At 40.7% G+C, this 22,250-nt stretch overlaps 1 protein-coding gene across 3 annotated transcripts; it reads right to left on the reverse strand.

The window, feature by feature from the left end:
* Positions 1-2,310: 2,310 nt before the first annotated feature.
* Positions 2,311-17,268, reverse strand: DYRK3 (dual specificity tyrosine phosphorylation regulated kinase 3). 3 transcript variants are annotated; one of them, XM_074936051.1, is made up of 3 exons: positions 17,124-17,268; positions 14,630-14,745; positions 2,311-8,146 (listed from the first exon to the last, which is right to left on the reverse strand). In XM_074936051.1, the coding sequence occupies exons 1-3, from the start codon at positions 17,161-17,163 to the stop codon at positions 6,575-6,577; spliced, it is 1,728 nt and encodes a 575-aa protein (XP_074792152.1). In that variant the 5' UTR covers positions 17,164-17,268; the 3' UTR covers positions 2,311-6,574. The 3 variants fall into 3 exon arrangements, with proteins under 3 accessions (XP_074792152.1, XP_074792154.1, XP_074792153.1); XM_074936053.1 differs by lacking the exon at positions 17,124-17,268 and adding an exon at positions 16,414-16,533; XM_074936052.1 differs by lacking the exon at positions 17,124-17,268 and adding an exon at positions 15,876-15,988.
* Positions 17,269-22,250: the final 4,982 nt, after the last annotated feature.

Genomic DNA, 22,250 nt, shown 5'->3' on the forward strand with positions numbered 1-22,250 from the left:
CTGCCCAAGTGATCTATGACTGTCGTCTTAAATGTGTAATTTTTCTCTTTAATAATCCAAGATTAATTAGTGAACGCTAGTTTTTCCACGGTGGAAGCACATATCTCACATTACAAATTACAGGCCAGATTGTGAATTTCTTCCTTCTATTGGCAAGCAACTACTCGAATAATTAATTTCACAAAGACAGATCCAGATCTTATGTTGGCATTCCTTAATAGGTCAAAGTGAAGCCCCTACTGCTGTTTAAATGTAGCTTTAGTATTTAATTCCTTGCTTCCTTAAACTGCAGCATTAAACAAAATTGTTTGGGAGTGCATAGTACTGCACATTGTAATTGCTCTCAATTTCAGAATTTGTCTAATACTGTAGTAACACACAGTACGACAGAGCGATGTGAAATATCTCAAGGGACACTATGTATGAGAATACTACAAACTCACATAATAGCCTCATTGAAAAACATTGCTAACAGTGAAAGTCCTACCAAAATCAATGCTCTTGGCAGACAAGCGGAGCAGGAACTAGTTACGAAAAAAAAATCTAAAATATACTCAAGTTTCAATGGGTATTTTACAACAAACCGAGGACTGTAAACAGGTTTGTTTTAATTTTAAAAAAATTGCCATTCAATGGAGTTATATAGGAAAATCCACTCGCCCTCCCATTGTAAAAGTCTCCTAATTGAAGGCTATCCTTAAATCAATCATTTGAGAACTAATATACTTTTCTGTTTTAGTTCAGTTGGTTACATTGGTCAATAATGGGCAGTGACTGAGTTCACAAAAATTAAGTGCTTCTTTATGAAACATGCAGGATTTAATCCTGTACGCTGTAGCTACGCAGGTCTTTTTATGGCAGTGTGACTTCAGCTTCAAACTATTTGAATATCTCACTGGGTAGCCCACTGTACACAAATGTAGGTTTCTATTAAAAGCAAATCTTTCCTAAGTAGCTATTGCTGGGTTTTTCCTTCCAGCCTAGGGATTAAAGGGATTCTGGCTCCACAACAAAAACCTCCAATGGATTAAATAAGAAAGTGATGACTCAAGAATGCTGTGGCAAAACTTTGAGATGTTCAAATGCAGTGCTGCTAATGAGAACATTTGTCAGGTCATTCACATTTAGCATGAACATATTGAAATTGTAGATGTCCACAGTACGTTTTCCTCTGATTCAAGGAGAGTAGATTTAAGTATACAGCGAAGGTGAAAACTTCCAGTCTGAAAAAAGATTTTTAGGTTCAGATTCAAGTAGTTGATATTTTAGTTCCTTTCCCTCGCAATTACAGTTCAGCTTGCTATTTTTATTTGTTGCTGTTGTTGGTTGGTTGGTTTGGTTTTTAGTAGAATTATAGCTTGCTTTCCTTCTCACTTAATCTTCTGGTTCCCTCCCTCTGCATGCAAAACATGCCGCATTTTACCACATGGTAAATATCTCTTGTAAATGCTGACATTTTTCAATTGCGCTCTAGTGAAGTGCCACAGAGAGTAGTAGTGGCCAATGCAAGTTAGGTTATACCACCCAGAAACAATTAATGCACTTAAAAAAAAAAAAAAAAAAAAGTAAAGTATTTCTTTTAGGAATTTGTACAGACTGTTGCTAAAGAAAATTATGTATTTATTTAAAAAAATGAATTGAAGTACAATTTTAGGAAATATTTGTTCATTACATTTACGTACATAGTTTAAAACTGGCTTATTTCAAAAGTGTTCCTTCACAAAGAGAAAATGTAAAGTTCACATGCACCTTACTGTTTTCTACATTCTCCGCCATATTACACCTCAGAACAATTTACAATAATAAAAAAGCTAACCTGTAAATTCTTTAGACATATTGACATTTAGTATGAACGGCTGCTATGTATAAGAAACCCTGATTAGTAATCTGATTTCATTGAGACAAATGCAGGCTCATAAAATAAGGCACAGTTCTATGAACAGGGAACATGGTTTGTTCTTTCAGCAACAGACTTCAATCAGTTAGCTAATTTGTTAGGGTGTTATATGGTGTACAGTAAATGCACCCCGTTTAAATGCAGATAGAACAACGTTCTCCTATACAAGACTGTTCTGAGGAGCCAAGTGTTTTGCATGTTATGGTGGGAGTTGTAATTAGAAGCTATATTTAATAGGACATCAGGGGAGTTTTATACCAGACTAGATGCGTGTTCTTCTAAGGGAAATATTATATATATATATATATATATATATATACATACACACACACACACACACACACACATATATATATATACACACACACACACACACACACACACGTATGTATACATAAATTTAATCTCTCCGACTCCTTACTAAAAAGAGCAGCATGATAAATTCATTGAAAAGAGCTGGGATGTACCTTGTGTATCAGAACTCAAGAGCTCAATTTTCACAATTGCAGAGCACCCAAAATTCCTAGTGAAGGTGCACAGCAGCTCAGACAGGGCAGGTGAGGGAAATCAGACCCACAGAGTTGTCTATTAAAAAAAAGTTTTGGGTACACAGCATCTGTCTTTAATCTTGCTACGTAGTGCATTAAAGTACTGAAAATATTTCCATATTATTTTGGCTCTTCACTTCCACTACGGCACTAAAGACTTTGTCAGGCAGGGGATTGGCATCTCTCGTTTTCAACACAGAGCTTTGGGTGCAGAATCAGCCTTTTGCTTGTATGGCTGGGATTAGTAAGACACTGCTGAGATCATCATGTATGTGCTTCACAACCAAAATAGCCATTACTAATGACGGGGGGATAGTTGTGGTTTGTAGTGGGTGCCTTTTTAAAGGACCCAGGGTTTATTCAGAGGTAGTTTTCAGAGGATCACTGTAATGAAGCACCAGTAGTGTCAGTTTACCATTAAAAAGATACTAGATTTTTTTTTTTTACCGCCTCCAAGTCCAAAGGGATCACAGTCAAAGTGAACTATACCAGATTTTGACTAACAGACCCACAGTTCCACAAAAATTCTCTCTCAGACTTCAAACCCCTTTTAAAAATGCCGTCCAATTAGTTTAGATTCTTAAATTGTCACTAGACTAGAAGTCTTACTCAAACTAGGTAGGAAGAAAAAACAAAAATTCTAATAGTAACTGCAGCATGTGGAAGATGACAACTGTATGGAATGGTCAGTATAAAAGTGAAAAAAACACTTTTTCAATAATCAGTATTAGTATGAGCAAACCTATTAAGGAACGTAACATAACCTTGGGTACTAAATGCAGGTTGTGTTTAAATGTTTGTGTTTTATCCTAATCTGTAATGGAAGAATTATACTCCACTGCCCACCTGACTTTTAAAATAGAACCATGTTTATCCTTGCATCTTGGATAGTCATATTAAGTTTGCCCCAGTGTAAAAGTATGTATGTTGTATGTCACGTGTGATGCTTATGTCTTATTATTCAGTAATTTAAATTAAAAATATCACTAAATTGCTACAATCCACACTTCTTAAAAGAGGATTAAAAACCACACAATAAACAGCGCATGTTATTTACAATACTGAGTCTATATTATGTGTTGTAAAACATAACGAACATTATAAGGAAGTTTTAAAAATGAAGTTTGGACTAATCCATTAAAAATTCTTAGAAATTTGATGTTATGGTTTTACTATAAACTTCAATAAATTACATTTGTTTTGTGCTAGAGTCATAGGTGAACATGATTTAAATTACAGTAGAACCTCACTAATGCCTGGGAGACCCACTGGGGTCTTGCTGATTTGCAAAATAAAGAAAACAACAGAGGACAATGCACCAGTACCAACAAAAAGCTACTTTTTCCATATTAAACACACTTTTAACATACCAGGTGATCTGTTTTTCCTTATCTGCTACGTCTATACAGACAAAGGCCTTGATCCAACAAGGTACCTAAGCATGTTCCTGATTTTAAACATGTGAGTAGTCCTAGTTAAATGGGACTACTCATGTGCTGAAAGTTCAGCATGTGATTAGGTACCTGGCTTACCTGGGGTCAAGGTGAACAAATGTTTCTGGTAAAAGCAGTGGTGTTTTTTCTGCCATTGTTATATTTCCTGCTTTATAAACACACATTTCAAATGACAGCACTGTACCTAGACAAGAAGTGTAACATTAGAAGCCATCTAAACTGGTAGCTACGGTATTCTTGGTTCCTAGGAGAAGTGAGACTAAAATAATCTTGTTTCGTGCAGTATTTTAACAGATCAAAAACCTCCGGCAATCAGGACTCATGTTCATTGCTCTCCAGAGCAGACACTTGTTTTCCCTTGTGTGTATGGGGCCCTAATCCTTAAAGGGAGTTTATAGGTGCTATCAGAATATAAATAGAAATAATGATAATTTGTCCTCATATACATAATATTCTCTTTTTCATTTGTCTTGAATATTCTTCCATGGCTCCTGTGGTGTTTCTCCAAAGATTTCATTCGCATTGTGCAAATACTCTTGCTTCTGAAGATGCTCCATATGTATTCAATTCCGCTAAAACCATAGGCATCTTATAGCATTTATAAAAGTGTGCTTGCTTGACTTTCTATTCAAATAAAAAATTATTTTAGCCAGCCATTTGAGGAAGATTGCTATAAAGTGCAACATGACCATAGAAGGACCACATGTAGTGGCATTTGAGACATATTAACCAATGTATGGATAAATGCAAAGCTGCATTACTTTCAGTTAATGTGATTATTAAGCTTATTGAAGACAAAATGACTCAACAAAATTGAAAAGGCCATTTACTGTAGAACCCTTAATATAGCCAACTTCCTGGGGGAAGTTTGGAATTTAGAGATCAGAATAAATATATATGCAATTTGTGCTCTGTCTTCTTGAATTTTTACAATGGTATTTACCAAACAGTTTGAAGTCATTTGCCACCATCAGTGAGCCTGATCCAAAGCCCCTTTTAGCCTAATTTTGGTCCTGACCCTGCGATATGCTGACAAACTTGCAGGACTGGGCCTTTTATCATCAAACATTTCATGGATGAATACAACTAAATGCAACAGAGCAAAAAATGCATTTCCAACCTCTCAGAGAGAGTGTCTGGGATTTAGCTGTTTGGTCAATATATCTTGCAAATCACACCAATAATTATGTAACCAAGGGTTTCCCTGTTTTAACATAAAACCTGCTCTAGAGAAACTTGTTAAATTTAAAATGCTCTGTTTGTAAAAGCTCTAAAATTGTATTTAAAACTCTGTTCAGACACTTTGCAAGGGATCAGATGTTTTTGTAACTGAATCTTCCCATACCATGGAGCTCTGAGGAGTAACAAGCTTGACAAGTTGTGCTGCTGTTTCTATCGGTCAAAACAATGTTTCACATTCTTGCCGGTGGGCGGGGGGGGGGAGGGATAGAGAATATATCTGAAGCATTCAAAACAGCATATGAGGCATCTCATTCTTTCAGCCACCTGCTAGGACACTGCTAGAAACAAAGCAACTTTCCCCCCATACAAACTTTCATTTCAATACTTTAAATTTATTACTCTTTACCAAATCTGACAATTTGTGTTTAAAAAGATTTCAGGCCACTCTTTTAGTGACTAGTCTCTTGTCTCACGCAACCTCTGGTTACAGTCCTGACCCTTAAAAATTCTACTTATCTAGCAAAAAGGAGTGACTATTTTTAAAAGGATTTCAACGTTATTCAATGGAATTCACCCTGCAGGACAGAAAAAAGACTTTAAGACCCCAGTATTGTAAACATCTCTAATGGCAAGGGTGCTTTATTTTGGCTGGGCATCTTCATTTTGGGAGGGATGGGGAAAGAACCAGTTAGCAAAAGTGTACATTAAATTTAAGTCAAAACAATGTTTTCAATAGCCCTGAGCAAATTATACTTCATGTTATGGTCCAGTTCTGCTCCTGTGCACGCCTACAACTCCCATTGACTTCAGTGGGGATAGTGAGTGCATATCCCAGTACAGAAGTTGATCCTAGGTCCACACACAACTTATGTGTCCCATCAGTTGTACTTGTATGCTCCTTTGAAAATCCCAGCCTAAGAAATTTAGGAATGCAGCAACTTGGATCCCTCTATGCCAGCAATGTGTAGGGAAGCCAAATCATTCAAATATAAATTTGTAATTGGGAAGCAACATCCTCGCTTTTTAGATTAAAACATTTGTGCTCTTGACAGTAAATCTGTAAAATTTCATCCAAATTTAAGAAGTTCACTTGGGGATTAACTGAAAGCAAAGCTCATTCTGTCCAACAGAATACAATTTTAAATGCTTTTTTCTTGCTGTCTTGTGACAAAACATTTGTTAACTGAAACTGTCCCGATAAGAAATGGTTTGATTCTTTTTTAAAAACAGTGCTATTAAACACAACTGTTAAATCGTGTAGTCTCACTGACCAGAACAGATGTGTTGATCTATCAAGTGATGTAATATGCACCACACTGCAACTGAAACAACTTGATAAAACAATTAGCCCTTGAAATGTTTACATTTTGATTCAAGATTTAGTGTTTAATGAAAAGTAAATCCATTAAAAACCTCTGCATTTCACCACCTTACACGTTTCTAGCAGATAATTAAAATACAAGGTATGTACTCTGGGAATACATAATTTTCTATTAACTGACCAGTTTTGGTAGCACAGTGCATAGAGGTATACTGCCATTTGATTCAGATGTTAAATTAGCCCTCAGTTTGTTTGCCACTCCAACTACTGGAGGCAACTTAGAGCCTATTCCTGGGAAGGAGCTTGTGTAGTTAGATATCCGTTTACCCATGCTTTTATCAGTACTGGGTGGTTTGGGCATTCGCTTACAAATCCAAGGGTGTCTTAAAGCTTGACTTGGAGTCATGCGCGCAGAAGGATCCCAGTTAAGACATTCTTTTAAGAATTCTATAAACAAGGGGTCATCACAGCCTTTCAACGCTGTCACCCAGTCTTTGCTGCCTGGAGCACCACGCATTTTACCCCTGCGTGATCTACTGCCATTGAGGATCACTTTCCCATCTGGATGTGTAGTTGCAGTGCAATAGCGAGGATGACCCTTGGAGTTGATGAAGTTCTTGGCTCGCTTGGATTGATCCAAAAGCTTCTGAGGTGGCATTCCAAGAAGCTCCATCATACAAGCCAGTTGGTCTCCCTCATCTTCTCCGGGAAAAAGAGGATATCCAGTCAACAGTTCCACCAGAATACAACCAAAACTCCACATGTCTATGGGCATCCCATAGCGACTTCCCAGAATGACCTCTGGGGCTCTGTAGAATCGAGACTGAATATACGTGTAGACTCTTTGGTGCTCAAAGCAGCTGGACCCAAAATCAATAACCTTGATGCCACTCCGCCCTTGCTGTTTTAGAAGTATATTTTCTGGCTTCAGGTCACAATGTATGATTTTGTTTTTATAAAGAGCCTCCAAACATTGTAATATAGAGTGGGAAAACTTGCGTACCAGCTGCACACTGAACCCTTGAAATTTATTTCTTTTGATCAGCTCATACAGGTTCATGCTCAGGAGCTCAAAGGTCATACATATGTGGTTCCGAAAGGTGAAACTTTCTAGCATGTGAATAACATTCATGCTACCAGTTTTATCCTGTTTTTTGAGATGCTCCAAAATCCGAATTTCTTCTGCTGCTTGACGGTGAAACCTCTTCTCATTGCGAACCATCTTTAAGGCCAAATGCTGGTGGAGTTTATGATCATAAACTTTAGCTACTTGTCCAAAACTGCCCTTTCCAATTATTTTAAGTACTTCATATCGGTAAGCCAGATGGTCATGAGGCACATGAATGTATCCACCCTGGTCATCATCATATCCTCCATTGTTGGGGCCACCGACTACTCCTTGCCTCTTTTTTGCATTTGGACCCACAAAGTAAATTTCAGAAAAGTTACATATTTCTTGCTGCTCGAAAACAGATAACTGATGTTTATATTGCTTCACTGCTTGCTCTGGAGCCTGAGAGATAGCTTTGCGCACTTTTGATGAACTTCCACAAGATTTGGCTGTGCTTAAGCTGTCTATACTTTTATCCTTTGACAGGGAAGGAAGAGATCTTTCGGAACTACTGATTCCTGCAGACTGAAGAGTACTGCTCCTCTTATTCCCAGAGTCTTCAAATAATTGCTCAACTTTGACCTGACTTCCAGTCAGAGGATGATCTTTCATAGTGAGTTTGTTGCTAGTAACCTATAGAGATAAAAAAAGCCAATCTTAAATACTTTTTTTTTTTAAAATGGATAGAAGATTAAAATACCACATAAAACAAAATGCTTTGACATCAGCATTAGGTTTACATTTATTTTCACAATGCAGAAGTATTTTAAATATACTGCATAATTTATATTGTTATCTATTATGATCTGAGTTATATGCACTGCCATACACGTGATTGTACACCAGATGCAATGAACTTTTAAAAATGGAGTATGTATAAATATACTACCTTCTAGTTCAGAAAAGGCAAAGTTTAAGCAGACTTGCACAAAAGGGCACAAATGTCTATCCCCACTATCATGCATCTAGTCGGCAGAAGGGCAGGTGGTGCAGCCCAGTATTGCTATGTTTAGTCTTGAAGGTGGGTGTGGCAAACATGACTCAGTGACAGATGCAGCTTGCACCTGTTTGAGATATGCAACCTAGCATGAATGTGTGCAGAGGGGGGAAGTATATTACATGGACAAGTGTGCAGAGGGGATACAAGGGATATCGAGTAAGAGGGATAGGGTTGAGGAATCCACGATGGACAGGATAAAAGGATGGGGGAAAAGAGACAACAGCAAGCAAGAGGAAGAAGATACAATAGGCTGCGTTTATGTTCAAATATGCACCCACAATTCCCATGGACTTTAAAGAGGGTCACATTACTATGTCGGACTGCAAAACTGGATACAGTGTATATCCCCAAGAATACCAGCTTCAAGTTTCTTTTTTCTCCCCTTCCAGTGTTCTAAAACACAACAGTTCTCCACTCACTGCTCTAAGATAATTTGGGCATAAATATTTTCATCTACCAAGAGATGTTAATTTGTTGCAGACAGAACAATACAACTAGTAGGAAAATATTGTGGAATATGTTTAAGACTTGTCAATTTTACAGGGTTAAAATTAGCCAATGCTGCGCTCTCTGAAATTCCATCCCTTCCTTACAAAGGCAATGCACTCATTCACGATTATTCCTCCTTTCATTTGCCCAGCATTCTACACTGCAAGAACGCATGAGATACTACCCTATGCAATGCTGAAAAAGTCAGGACTAGTGCAGCAACATCTGTTTTCCATTCTGGCCTTTAATCTCAATAAAGATGTGAGACATGTGCCAAGCCCAGTCCCTGAAACTAAAATAGCTGCTTAGCAATCTAGCAAAAATATAAATAAACCTGTAGCTCCAGAGCAATAACATCCAATTACTTTTTAGTTACATACAATCCACCATCTCAAAACAGTCAATAAATAAGAGCAATGATTATGTTTGCCAAAAACAACTTCACAAATATCCCTCGTCCTCCATCCTGGGTAAGAGTTAATTTGCTGGCTCTGCACTGAAATGTTAGTGTGCACTTCATGACATGAGCCTGGAAAATGCAGACTTCCTCTAGGAGCCTTTCTCAGATCAGTGATGACTAGGCCTTTGGAATCTCCCTTTTATTCAGTGCTACGTCTGCCCAGAAATGTGGACAATACATTGTAAGAGACGCACCTTTCCAGGAACTCACTGAAAACATACAATAAACACTTTCTTCTTTCAGCCTGTGGCTGAACTGCTGAGATAAGAGTGAGAGATACTAAAAGATTCTGAATGAAAGGCAAATAGATCAAAATGGTAAATTTACAAATGAACAGAGAACCCAGACTCGGAACAAGGTTCAGTTTTTGTTTTGGGATTTTGTTTTGTTTTTGTTAAGATGTCTGAAAAACTGCTCTCCTACCTCCATACCAGAAATCTTGTGTGTGACCATGTCTTTTTACTAATGACTGCAATCAGAATTTGATTAAGCACATAGCCCTAGTCCTTGAAAAGTCTACCTGTACTACAAGAAAGGATATTCTTTGTACAAGTTTCAGAACTATGTGTTATTTAAATTAACCCACCATGCAGGCAGGAAGGATTTTAAAGGGCCAGGACTGTATGTGCTATAGTGAACTTCACTAAAATCCATCTTCCATCAGGCAATGCCTATTTATCGAGCTTTATGAGGTTCCTGCAAAGTTCCTCAGTCTTCTTTAGGCTTTACAAATAATTGTGTGTCATTTGAAAGTTTTGCTGCCTCTCCCTTTTCTACATCATTAACCCTAAATAAATGGTCCTAGAGAAATGATTACGCAAGAGAATTAGAACTTCAGGTGAGGAATAAGCAACAGGAACAGATGAATTACCCATAACAGTAAGGGAAAAAAAGCCATTGAAGGAGCACTTCTGACCATATCCTTTTAACAAAAGGCTTTTAGAGCTTTCACTAAAGATAGCAGCAGCTATTTAATGTTCCATTGCAGAATACTTATTTCAGGTGTTTGAAAGACTTTATTGGAAAGGTCTCTAAGCCCACTCAACTTCACTTGATTTTTAAAGAAGTATTATATATTTTACATACAAATAAAACTGCTTAGAAAAAGTTCAGTATTTTGTACCCAGCATGACCTCCATTTGACACGCCTCCCATCAGGATGTAAAAGGAGGTTGGGCTGAAAAGCAAAACACTGAACTGTCTCAAAATTCAAAAAACATTTTTAAAAAGCAGCAAGATTGGTGGTTAACTCTTTAGTGGCACGTTGGGAACAGCTCAAAAAAATCAAAGCATTTCATAGAGCCTGATCCACTGCTGCTCACATCCCTGCATTACTCAGGATTCCTTCCTGTGCCTGCCTGCATGCAGTTCCTTTCACTCACAAACCACTTTGTCAGTTGCTATGCATTTTCTGTTCTCTTCCTTCCCCTGCCCTCTTCCCAAAATTCATACCTGAAAAACAATTCAGGAATGAAGGTGTCAAGGCAGAGTTTCACCATTTAAAAAAGGCTAATGCACCCTTTAACTTACATTTAAATCTCACATTGATACACCGTCCTGCAGATATCTTATGTTCCTATCCTAGACAAACTCATCAAGATGCCCTAGAATATAAATAATCAGGACAACAAACTGATTTGTTGTCCTGCAACCCAGATCTGTTCATGAAACATCCTAGAATACAAACAGGGCCTTAGAGCACCACACACACTTCTGTTACAGTGCTGTAGAATTAGGAATTAGTGCAACACTTTAAGGGCTAGAATTATCATACTAAGTATGGTATAACCATTCTCCAAATGATGATGTTCCTCAAAGGGCACTAGCAAGTAGTTTTGCCATAACATTTAGGATCCGCAAAGAAAAAAAGAGGGGGATAAAAGGGAATACAAAGTCTAAAGAGAAATGCTTTTATGAATTCTTTGACTATGGTGATCCTTTGCAGAGCTAGAAACCCAAACTGCTGCATTGTGCCAGTGCTTGAGAACCAGCAGGTGAAACTGACTAATTCAGTTTCATTGAAGCCAGCACCTGAAACATGTGCTAAAAAAAAAAAAACAACCAAAATGATACTAATAAGGGGAAAGGATTTTTTTAAAATGGTGATTATTATCCCCTTAATATAGACAAAGGTAGTTAAGAATATATATTCTTTTAACCACCCACAATGTTGTTCGTCCTCATTTCCTGGCTGTCTGAGTTATCCTGAAGTCTTCTGACACTTCAGACTACCAGTACTGCTGAAGAAATCACACCTGCCACATTTATAAGCCCTGAACAACTCACAAAACACATCTGAGCTTAAAGCTGTGCTGATATTTTACTACATGCTACTAGCTTCAACTTAGTGTATTAAAAACAGTAGCATTTGATCAAAAGTTATAACTGGAGAATGACGACTGTTAAAGCCCTGTCAGGTATCTGTGCTGATTCAGTGCATCTCCATGGCAGCTTCAATTTGCAGGGCTCCTCTGGAAGGAGGTACAGAGGGAGCAAATTGTACCCCTCTGTACCCAGGAGGGTGAATGAAGCTCTAAGGCTTCAAAAAGATAAAAGAGATGTGTTTAAGTCAATAAAGCCCGATAAAATTCACCACAGAGTACTTAAGGAACTCGCTGAAGCAATCTCTAAACCATTAAACGATTATATTCAAAAACTCTTGGAGGACAGGTGAGGTCCTAGTGGACCGGAGACGGGCAAACATAGCACCTGTCTTCACAAAGGGGAATTATACACCGGTCAGCCTAACTTGGATACTCAGAACGATATTGGAAAAAATGATTAAACAAGCAATTTGTTCAAACCTGGAGGATGAGGTGATAAGTAACAGCCAATATGGATTTGTCAGAAACAAAACATGCCAAGCCAAACTAATTTCCTTCTTTGACAGGATAATGGGCATAGTGAATGCATTGGAAACAGTAGATATGTCTTGTCTTTAATAAGGCTTTTGACACAGTCCCCCACAACATTCTCATAAGCATATGTGGAAAATATGGTAGATGAAATTACTATAAGGTGGATGACCACCACCAAGCTGGGAGGGGTTGCAAGCAGCTTGGAGGATGGGACTAGAATTCAAAATGACCTTGGCAAATTGGAGAATTGGTCTGAAATCAACACATCAACCTTCTTCCAATGGCTTCATTTTATAAGCCAGGGACTGCACCGTTTACTTTTGCCATAAATTAGCTGTCAGCAGCCAAGAAACTTGATAGACAACACAAATGATACTCCACTGACAATTTCTTAGACGTTTTCACATATTCAGAAAAACTTCATTATGAATAAGAAGGAAATGGCTAGCCGGTTTGCTAAATGTTTTGCCCTTTCAAGTGTCTCAACTGTTATTTTTACAAACTAAATTAAAACTGTGTCTCTCTTAAAGCAGAAACTTTTAGTTTACTGAATATAACTAAGATTGAGAGGAGACACAGTTGAGGGTACCTGGAGTTTTCAATACGAATGCAATTTTATATGTCAAAACAGAAAATGTTGAAGAAAGGAAACCAAGTATCTCTTCAGTCTAAACGTTTTCCCACAAAAACTGCTTAAAATGTTCATTTCCACATGCATTCCTAATTTCTGCTGAGCAGGACACTACTAAGTATTTGTTTTGTTTATATGGCACAAAGACAATGCTTGGCATTTTACAAACAAGAAAGAAAACACAGTCCTTGTCCCAAAGAACTGACAGTCTAAACCAGGGATCGGCAACCTTTCAGAAGCGGTGTGCCGAGTCTTCATTTATTCACTCTAATTTAAGGTTTCGCGTGCCAGTGATACATTTTAATGTTTTTAGAAGGTCTCTTTCTATAAGTCTAGAATATATAACTAAACTATTGTTGTAAGTAAAGTAAATAAGGTTTTTACAATGTTTAAGAAGCTTCATTTAAAATTAAATGAAAATGCAAAGCCCCCTAGACCGGTGGCCAGGACCCAGAAAGTGTGAGTGCCACTGAAAATCAGCTCGCGTGCCACCTTTGGCACACATGCCATAGGTTGCCTACCCCTGGTCTAAACAGACAAAATACATATGAAGGAGAAAAGAAGAGATGTGACACAGAAGCAAAGTGATCAAGGGGCTACTTTTGGCATGTCTTGTTAGTTCCAGAGTTGATTTTAATACAGTTGTGAAAATGTCTGGATTTGTTGTAAGTTAGATATAGCACTTTATATCTCAAGAAAACTGCACAATCGTTAATCATTTAAAGGATTATTTAAAGAAAGCACTACAGCTCTTTTGTATCAGTGAGCTCACACATGTATCTCTCTCACACATAGGCATCTCAGTGTTTGAGGAAGAAGGCCGGCCAAATGAATTGCTGGCATAAATGATCACAACTCTGTTGACTTCTCAATTTGTTCATCTTTAAATTTGTCCCTTCATCCATCCCATTTCTTCAATCAGGCTTTTAGCCACAAATTTTCAAGGAGCACAAGATTTAAGGCAGAATTCAACTGGAGCCTAAATATATGTCCAGACCATTTTACAGTACGACTGTTACACAGCTGAATATGACTGCTACAATCCAGCTAAGACAATTAAAGAAAGGATCACATGATTCAAAACTTCTGTTTAAGAAATGTACAGCTTCTACAAAAATACAAATTGAACATCGGAAGTGTATGAAGTGCTATTTTGCTATCAACTAAAGTGCCAGATAAGGCTAGTGCTCCCACAAAAAAATAATATTTTTGTATTACTTTGGGTGCATCTACAAATCACACATTTGTAAAAACAGAACCTCTGGTTGTTGTTCTACTATTATGCCCCTGTTATTCCTAGTACTTCCATGTGAGACAATAAATATAAGTGTGCACTAGTTAAAGAAGAATGCAGCTGTGGATTAACAAACCCCCATATAATCAGTATGTGATGTGCTATGGCATGAGGTCCCAAACAGGTTGAAAACTAACTTTCTTGATCAAAGCATGGACAATGGAAAATAAAGTAGCTTATTCAGAGTTACTTAGCCGGTTCGATTCTGAACACACAGTATCATATTACTTTTTTTATTGCTAGTTAGTAAAAGCAAGCGTGTTAACAAGCTGTGACAAGGTTATAATATCTAGCTTTATTAATTTTCTGTGTGACTACTTAGTTGATATCATTATTTCATTACCAACCAGATAACACAATGCAAGAAGCCAGAAAATTACTCACATTTGATCTCCCAAGTGAAGGAAGTCCAGAAGGGCTGTGTTCTTCATTTGTAGGATCTGGGTACTTAATTTGATCTATTCTCATGTAGGAATCATACAATCCATCTCCAAACCTAGCTGAATATGTCAAATATAGAAGCCAGTTAGTCACTACCGTGTGCACCGATACACGAAAAGACACTTGTCTCAGCTCCTAAAAATTATCTCATGTGTTAATCATTCTTCAAAGTTTTTGCTAAGACATTCACCTTTTGCTAATTTATTGGATAAAATACAGCAAGAGCACATAGCTAAATATTAATGAGCTACTCAACAGTTTTATTTCTTTTAATGATACTAAGCATTTACAAAGCACTGTGCAAACCTTAAATTCTGGGTTGTTGTTGTTTTTTTAAAATAGGAGCGTCTCTCAAATTAGACTCATCTGTCATTTTTTTGCAGTGCAAAAACATCCTTAAGAACCTTTAACCAATATCCTATTTTAAGGAAAAAGAAGGATAATCCTGAACTATCCATATTTAGAGTGGCAATGGAAAATGAGCAGGCATTTAAAAACTGGATAAGACTATCCTGTAAAGTAGATTCTCTGTAAATATGACATGGAGGAACCAAAGTCAGTAAATTCATTGCTACTAACAATGGTTGGCAAAATTATTTTTTTTTATTGATTTCTACAGTAATAGACAAAGTTCTGTGACTGTGCTTAAAATAAAATTGGCAAAAGCAATTAACATTAAAACTCCAGAGTTTTGATCACGATCTGCACTTAAAATGTCAGTGTGAGTTAGACATAAAGTACTAACTATAGTTATATCAAAATAATATGACATCCTCTCCCATTGCTATAAATACTATCCTTCTTACACCAAAATATTGCTCTAAGAAGTTTAACTAATTGGTTTTTCATTTTAGTTTTGCTGACAAAATGCAAAACTCAGTCACTTCTTCCAAATAAGCAATCACAACCGGGAAGTTGGAAATTATATTTAAAAAATCCCAGTTACAAATTCAAGGCAAAATGTGATCGGCCAATTTCATCTGCCACCAGAGAACACGCTTATTCACTGCTGTGTATGAAGAATGAACGGTAATCTTTTCACAACACTGTATCACCAGCTTCTTTGTAAACTTGTGTGTTATTAGGAATCTTTTGTACAGTATACTGATATATGTGAAGGGTGCTCAATAGTAAATTAATAATACATTGTATAAGTCACAGAACTGAATGCTAGAATACATGTATTTACAGAATTATCTAATGCAGATACAAAGTAGAAGAGTGGGAAAATCCTGTTCCTTTTCTTAATCTCTGGAAACTCTCTAGCTTCCTTTAAACTTGGATTCTGAAAAACTACTCGACTCTGTAAGTTACTTTAAAGGATAACAAATGAATACTGCACTTCAAGCATTAATTGAAAACACAGTCCAAAATATAAAATAAGTTGCCAAAGGAAAAATGCCAGGAATGTTCCTTTCCTTGTGCAGAGTCTGCCCAAGTCCTGATGAAATCTGGCCTGTTTTGAGTCATTTAATCCACATTTGTTTTCCCGTAAAAACACCTACGATACTTTAGATGAGTGCTACACAGATAAAATGTGGTGTTTTAACAACCAATTGCTGTTTTTGCTGTATTCATCCTCCCCTTTTGGTCGAGGAGAGTGAAATGTACAACGACAGGAGAAGGCTACAAAAGTTACCAAAAAAAAAAAAAAAAGAAAGAAAAAAGAAAAAAAAAAAGATGAAGAACTAGGCACTGAAAAGAAACTCAGCATCATTTGAAATCACCACAGAAGGAAGTTTTCTATTGTTTGCATATTTCACGCCTTGTCCAGAACGGGCTCCTTCGTGACCATCTGTTCCCCAGCGCTTTGTCCAGGCTAGTTTCAGAAGTCCCCCGGGACGACTGGGCTGCCAACTGGCTTCCCGGGACCAGCAGTCGCTCGCACCCTCAGGAGACGTTCCCCCGGGTCCTTCGACTTCACGCCCCACCGCGCTTTAGGTCCTCCCCCCGCCCCGGTACCCCCCCAGAGGCGCCTGGGGGATCTCACCCCCCTGCTCCCCTGCCCTGGGCGAGACTCCCAGCTGCCCGCCCCCCCCGCCATAGGGCCAACCACTTTTCCTCCTTATTTTTATCCCTCTAATCTCTCATCCCCCCCCGGGGGGGGGTTCCCATCTGTCTGAGCCGATGAGAAGCCCCCCCCCCCGCATTCTGGACCCTCCCAGCTGCCCACCCCCGGGATCACCCCCCCCCGCCCCGTGGTGCTGTGATCCCTCTACTCACGCCACCCCCCAGCTCCAGGGGTCCCGCTCCCCACGCCCCTGGGGGCCCCCCGCCCATGTGCATCGCTCCCCCGAGGGGGGCACCGCTGAGGTGGGGGGACCCAGGCCGATCCCGGCTCCCCCGGGCACATGGAGACGGGGGCTGGGGGGGGGGCCTGCGCGGGGGCGGCCCCGAGACCCCCCCCTCCCGGCCGGGATGCGGGGCCCCGCGTTACCTGCGACGAGGGGCCCCTCCGGCTTCCTGCTCAGCAGCATCACGGCGGGGGGGGAGCGGGCCCCATCCCCCTCCCGGCCCCGCACACCGCGCCCCCAGGCTGGGGCGGCTCCAGGTCGGGCGGCGGCGGCTCCTTCGCTCGGGCCCAGGCCGCGGCAGCGGCGGGACCCCGGGCGGTTGCTAGGGGAACGGCCTCCCCGCCCGGCCCGGCCGCGACTGCGCCTGCGCGGTGAGGGACGGGAGGGGGAGGGGGAGGGGCAGGGGAAAGGGGCAGGGGGGGAGGGAAGAGGAGAAATAACCCCGGCTGAACGGGGAGGCGGAGGGAGAGGAATGGGGCGGGGGACCCCGAAAAGCTCCTTGCCTGGCCCTGCTCTCTGCGGTCCCTTCTCTGAGACCCCCCTGGGGAGCAGTGTCGCTGCCGCCCCCTGCAGAGCCCCCCAGCCTTGCGCACGGCGGGATCTAGGTGTGCCCCAAAATGGGGGGGGACACGTGTCGTCCCCCCCCCGGCGCCCCGGTCTGGTGTGCAGGGCCGGGAGCTGCTGCTGGTGCCTGGGACTCACTCAGTGCAAACAAACCTTTTGTTAGTAAAGTTCCCTCCCCTCCTGCCCCCCGACACACACACCCCATTAAAAGCTACTGGGGATTGGAAATGGAAAGTTTTCCATTCCATGGACATAACTGCAGCTAAGCAAACACGTTTGTTGCTGGGAGAGGCCTTCCCCTGAGCCCCGGCAGCGTAATGGGGTTTGGTGCTTCCCCTTTCCTTTCTTCCTTTACATACAGCCCTTTTTAACTGCAAAGCCCTGTTCATTTCCCCCTGTGTCTTTAATGGTGTCGTCTATTGTGGGTTGACAGCCTGAGATAACAGGAAGAGTGGAGGAGCAGTTAGGGTGCGAGATAGACCTGGTTCCATTCCTAGCTCCACCATAGACTCCCGGTGTGACCTGGGATAAGTCTACACTAGAAGTGCTTTTCGGGAATAGCTATACCAGTATATTATACTGGCAAAGTGCTTCTCGTGTGGACACCGATCGTACAGGCAAAACTGCACTCTTGCCAGTGGAGTTTATTCGAGCACCCACTCGTCACCAATGAAATAAACTATACCAGCAGAAGCACAGGTTTGCCAGGGGTTTTTGCCAACACAGCTATTATGGTCAAGGATCACACTTCCACACGCCCTGACCCACAGACGTTTGTAGCGTGGACTTGGCTGCAACTGTCTTCACTAGCCTAAAAGGCATGTTGTTACTGTGGGATAACTAACGCAGATTAGCTACTCCAAGGGAAAAACAGAGCAGAGACAAGGCACTGTGGTTTTACCGTGAGGTGAACTAGGAGAAGTCAGCACTATATTGCTGGCTAGGGCTACATTGTGACAAAAAATAATTGTACCTTGTCTCCATTTAGGATTTTAGTGACATAACTAGTATGTATTAGGGATCTTGTACAAAATCCCCCCTCCCCCCAAAAAAACAAAAAAACAAAAATAAAACTCTTGTGTCAGTGAAGACATCTGACTCCCATCAGTAAAATTAGTCTAATAGTTAGCACTTCCTTACCTCACAGGAGTGTTGTAAGGATCAATGCATTTGAGATTGTAAAGCACTCAGCTTCTACAATAATAGTGGCCAAATAAGTACCTTAGAGCAAGAGAGAAAAACTTTTTAGGGTAGGGAATAGACTCCTCTATGTAAAGTGTTACAGTCCTCTAATGTGTGTTTGAACACAGGAGACGTTAATGAATGTCCTGTGTCCCTAACTCTTGGTGTGCTGATGAGGGGAGATATGAGTAGTGTTGCAAATGAAAACCTAGTACTCCTTTTCTTTTTGCAAATACAGACTAACACGGCTGCTACTCTGAAAAATGAAAATCTGAGAGCCATCTGGTGTTGGCAGCAGGCATCACAACCCTGCCCATATACCCAGAGGCACATTTCATACACCATACCTTCTCTTCTCAGAGAGAAATTGGAGACTCTATTCACACTAAACTGTGATTTATTTTAATAAATCATTATTCAAAACCTTTCAAAGTGTATGAGGGCTTCAGTTCCTTTTTCTACTGACTGTTCCTGTGTGTGAGGCCATGTGGAATCCTCAATTCACTAACAAAACACAGGGTAGGGAGGGGAGGGGAGGTTGCCTGGCAATGCCTCATCATACCCGCCCAGAATGTAGAATTGGCCACCTGAAACGCACATGCCTGAGCTTCAGCAAATACACAAAGCAAAACACAAACATTAGAACACAAGGAAATGCACTGTAAAGATAATGCTTCCCATAGCACTCTCACCGCTGCCTTTAAGCTCTTCCTCTTTGATCACCACAATAAAGAGTACCTCAGGGAGAGCTCAGTGGCTTCCCTTCCCTAAAGTGGGTGGAGTTCAGCAGTTAGGATGAAAAAGGGCAGTGTTGGGCAGTCAGAGGAAATTTTACATCTTTAAAACCCTCTGATTCCTGCTCTCAAAAATGCCTCAGGAAAATGGCCTTGCTATACTACTGTGAGGTCTGCCAGTGCCCCCCTACCAGCATCTTGTATCAATGGTGCCACAGAGAACACAATGAAGGTCCATAGAGGTGTATAATAGGAATGATATGGAGCATTGTGGGCACTATGAAACTAACAGTTTTTGCTAGGATGGGTAAGGTATTGTTATATTCCCTGTGACTATGGCCATCTCCCCAGTAGCGGAGTTAAGGTTGTGTGGTGTGTATGGTCTAGGAGAGGTTACCTTAACTGTGCCTTTCCTTGTTCTCTAGAGGTGGGTCTGTGAGGAGTGCATCTACTAGAAGGAGGCAGAAAGGGACCCCAGAGTCCCTACCCCACATCCGTGTCGAGTGAAGGGGCTCTGCATGCTTCTCTGTAGCATAGGAGACTTGCAGAGGTGTGGAATCAGAAAATCCCGTGAAGATTAAAATAGCTTGAAAGAATAGCTCCGAGAGGTGTGAACCACCCCATTCATCCCAATGGGTGTTCTTGTCCCTTATGTCAACAGTGGGTGCCTATGGCTTGCACTGAACCTGCTTATTCTCAGTTCCCCTAGTCTCAGCATGGTGTGACTGTGACATGTTCGGTGCATGCTCCAAGAGAGGTCCCAGTTTCAGTGCTGTGTTCCTGTGCTAGGCATCAAGAATGCCTGTTCGTAGTTCCCCCTAACCCCCAGTCATATCTGTGAGCCCGTGTTGTGCAACAACTTTGCTCTTTTCAGTCCACTCAACACGTAAGCCCACTAGTCTCTGTGATGTCCCTTCAATGGGACATCTCACAATAAGTAAAGTGAAGCAGATAGACAAGTGTTTGCAGGATCAGGTCCGTATACTGTCACAGTTTTGGAATCCTCTGCAAGTTTATTATGTCTGAAGTTTATTATGTACAGAAGTCTGAATTGAATTTTTTTCAGATTTTTTAAAAAGTTGTAAATGTTTCTCCTAAAATACAGTTCAGGATCTGAAAAATAGTCAGCCTGCACAAAATATAGTATCTCCCAAACCCAAAAGCATCCATTTCAAAGTGGGAATTATTTGAAGAAAACCAGAAAATTTTCTACATGCATCACACATTCCCCATTATTCCTTGCATAGAGCAAAATATGCGACTAATTTTCTGGTTTCCTTCAAATAGTTTCTGTTTTGAAAGTGCTACATCTTTTTGCTTGCTTGGTATGTCTGGGGCTCTGCTTTTCTTTTTTTCTAGCCAGATATCAGAAGACAGACGTATGTTGAAAACAACTTTAAAAAGGGATATTAAACATTTATTTAGGCCCTGGTCCTGCAATTGGATCCATTCAGACAGGACAGCCCAGAGTCTGTTTGATGTAAATCCTCATTGACACAAGTCTGCTTGCATCCATCCTTTTGCAGGATTGAGGCTTTTAGTGCTTCTTACAGGAGCTGAATTAACTGCTCTGAAGTCCTCTGTTTATCAGAGTAAGGGGACAGCCATGATAGCAGCAGACCAGGCTTCCCACACCCTCATGCTGTGCTTGCTCTGCCTGTTCCGGTTTATTAGAAATGTTTATATGGATTTAAATGAAAATATTTTTGGTTTGATTTAAACATCCCCCTGCAGTGTTTGCAAGACAATCACTGCAGCTCCCGACATGAGAACCTGTGAGTAACATTCACTATAAAGAAGTGGGGGGAAATCACACTCTTTAACAAAGACATGCATACACACATATATGAAATATTATTGTATACAGGATGGGACATGTAGCATTGCACGGGGAAGGTGTTTGGAGACCTCTGGCTGGAGGTCAGGCAATTAATCAACAGTGAGAGACAGAAAGATATGTGACCGCACCCTTTGCAAGGAACACCTACAAAAATCTCTATCCACTACCCGCGCTTAGTAAACTGGGTGAGAGTTATTAAGTGGTTTTATAAGGTTTATTTTTAACAAAGGCTAGGAAGATTTGTAAAGTGAGAATCCAAAATGAGGGTCTGTCCCTCCAAAGGAGTTTGGCAGGGCTGCCTAGCTTGAAGGCCTGAATTAAGGCAATCAGCACAAACCACCGGGGGCTCCTGAGAGTGTGTTCCAGGATGGGGCAGTTGATACCTCGTTATGCTTGTATTGTTATCAGCTGTCTCCAGACAGACACGAGTTCACATTTCGCAGCTCCTCCCCCTAGCCCCTTCCAGGAGGGCTGGAAACTATTTGTTTAACGAGGACTTGTGGCACCTTAGAGACGAACCGATTTATTTGAGCATGAGCTTTCATGAGCTACAGCTCACTTATAGTGAGCTATAGCTCACGAAAGCTCATGCTCAAATAAATTGGTTCCTCTCTAAGGTGCCACAAGTCCTCCTGTCCTTTTTGCGAATACACCCTAACACGGCTGCTAGCCTGAAACCTATTTGTTTAATGAATGCAGGGAAGCTGATTTCAACCATGCTACCCCAGCAGCAGCCCGGCTCTCTGATGCGTCTTTCAAATGTTTTGGTGTCTGCAAACTCTCATCCTGCTGCAATTATCTTTGCACTCAGGAGTAATTTACTTAAGGCAGCGGCCCCCTTCGCTCCCGTCGCACCACTTCTGTAGGCAAAGCTCCCCAGGCGCGTGTGAGCGCTTGCAGCATCAGCCGCCCCCGCGCAGCGGGCACCAGACAGCTTGGCCCTTGCAGCG

Source organism: Natator depressus, chromosome 21 (genome assembly GCF_965152275.1).
Source record: "Natator depressus isolate rNatDep1 chromosome 21, rNatDep2.hap1, whole genome shotgun sequence".
NCBI classification, from domain to species: Eukaryota; Metazoa; Chordata; order Testudines; family Cheloniidae; genus Natator; species Natator depressus.

Excerpts from the sequence above, each read along its gene's own strand:
- DYRK3 (XM_074936051.1), bottom strand. The coding sequence starts at position 17,163 with ATGCTGCTGAGCAGGAAGCCGGAGGGGCCCCTCGTCGCAG. Across the intron at positions 14,746-17,123 it reads GGAGGGGCCCCTCGTCGCAG|CTAGGTTTGGAGATGGATTG; the intron begins GTAACGCGGGGC and ends TGACATATTCAG. Across the intron at positions 8,147-14,629 it reads CTTCACTTGGGAGATCAAAT|GTTACTAGCAACAAACTCAC; the intron begins GTGAGTAATTTT and ends TTATCTCTATAG.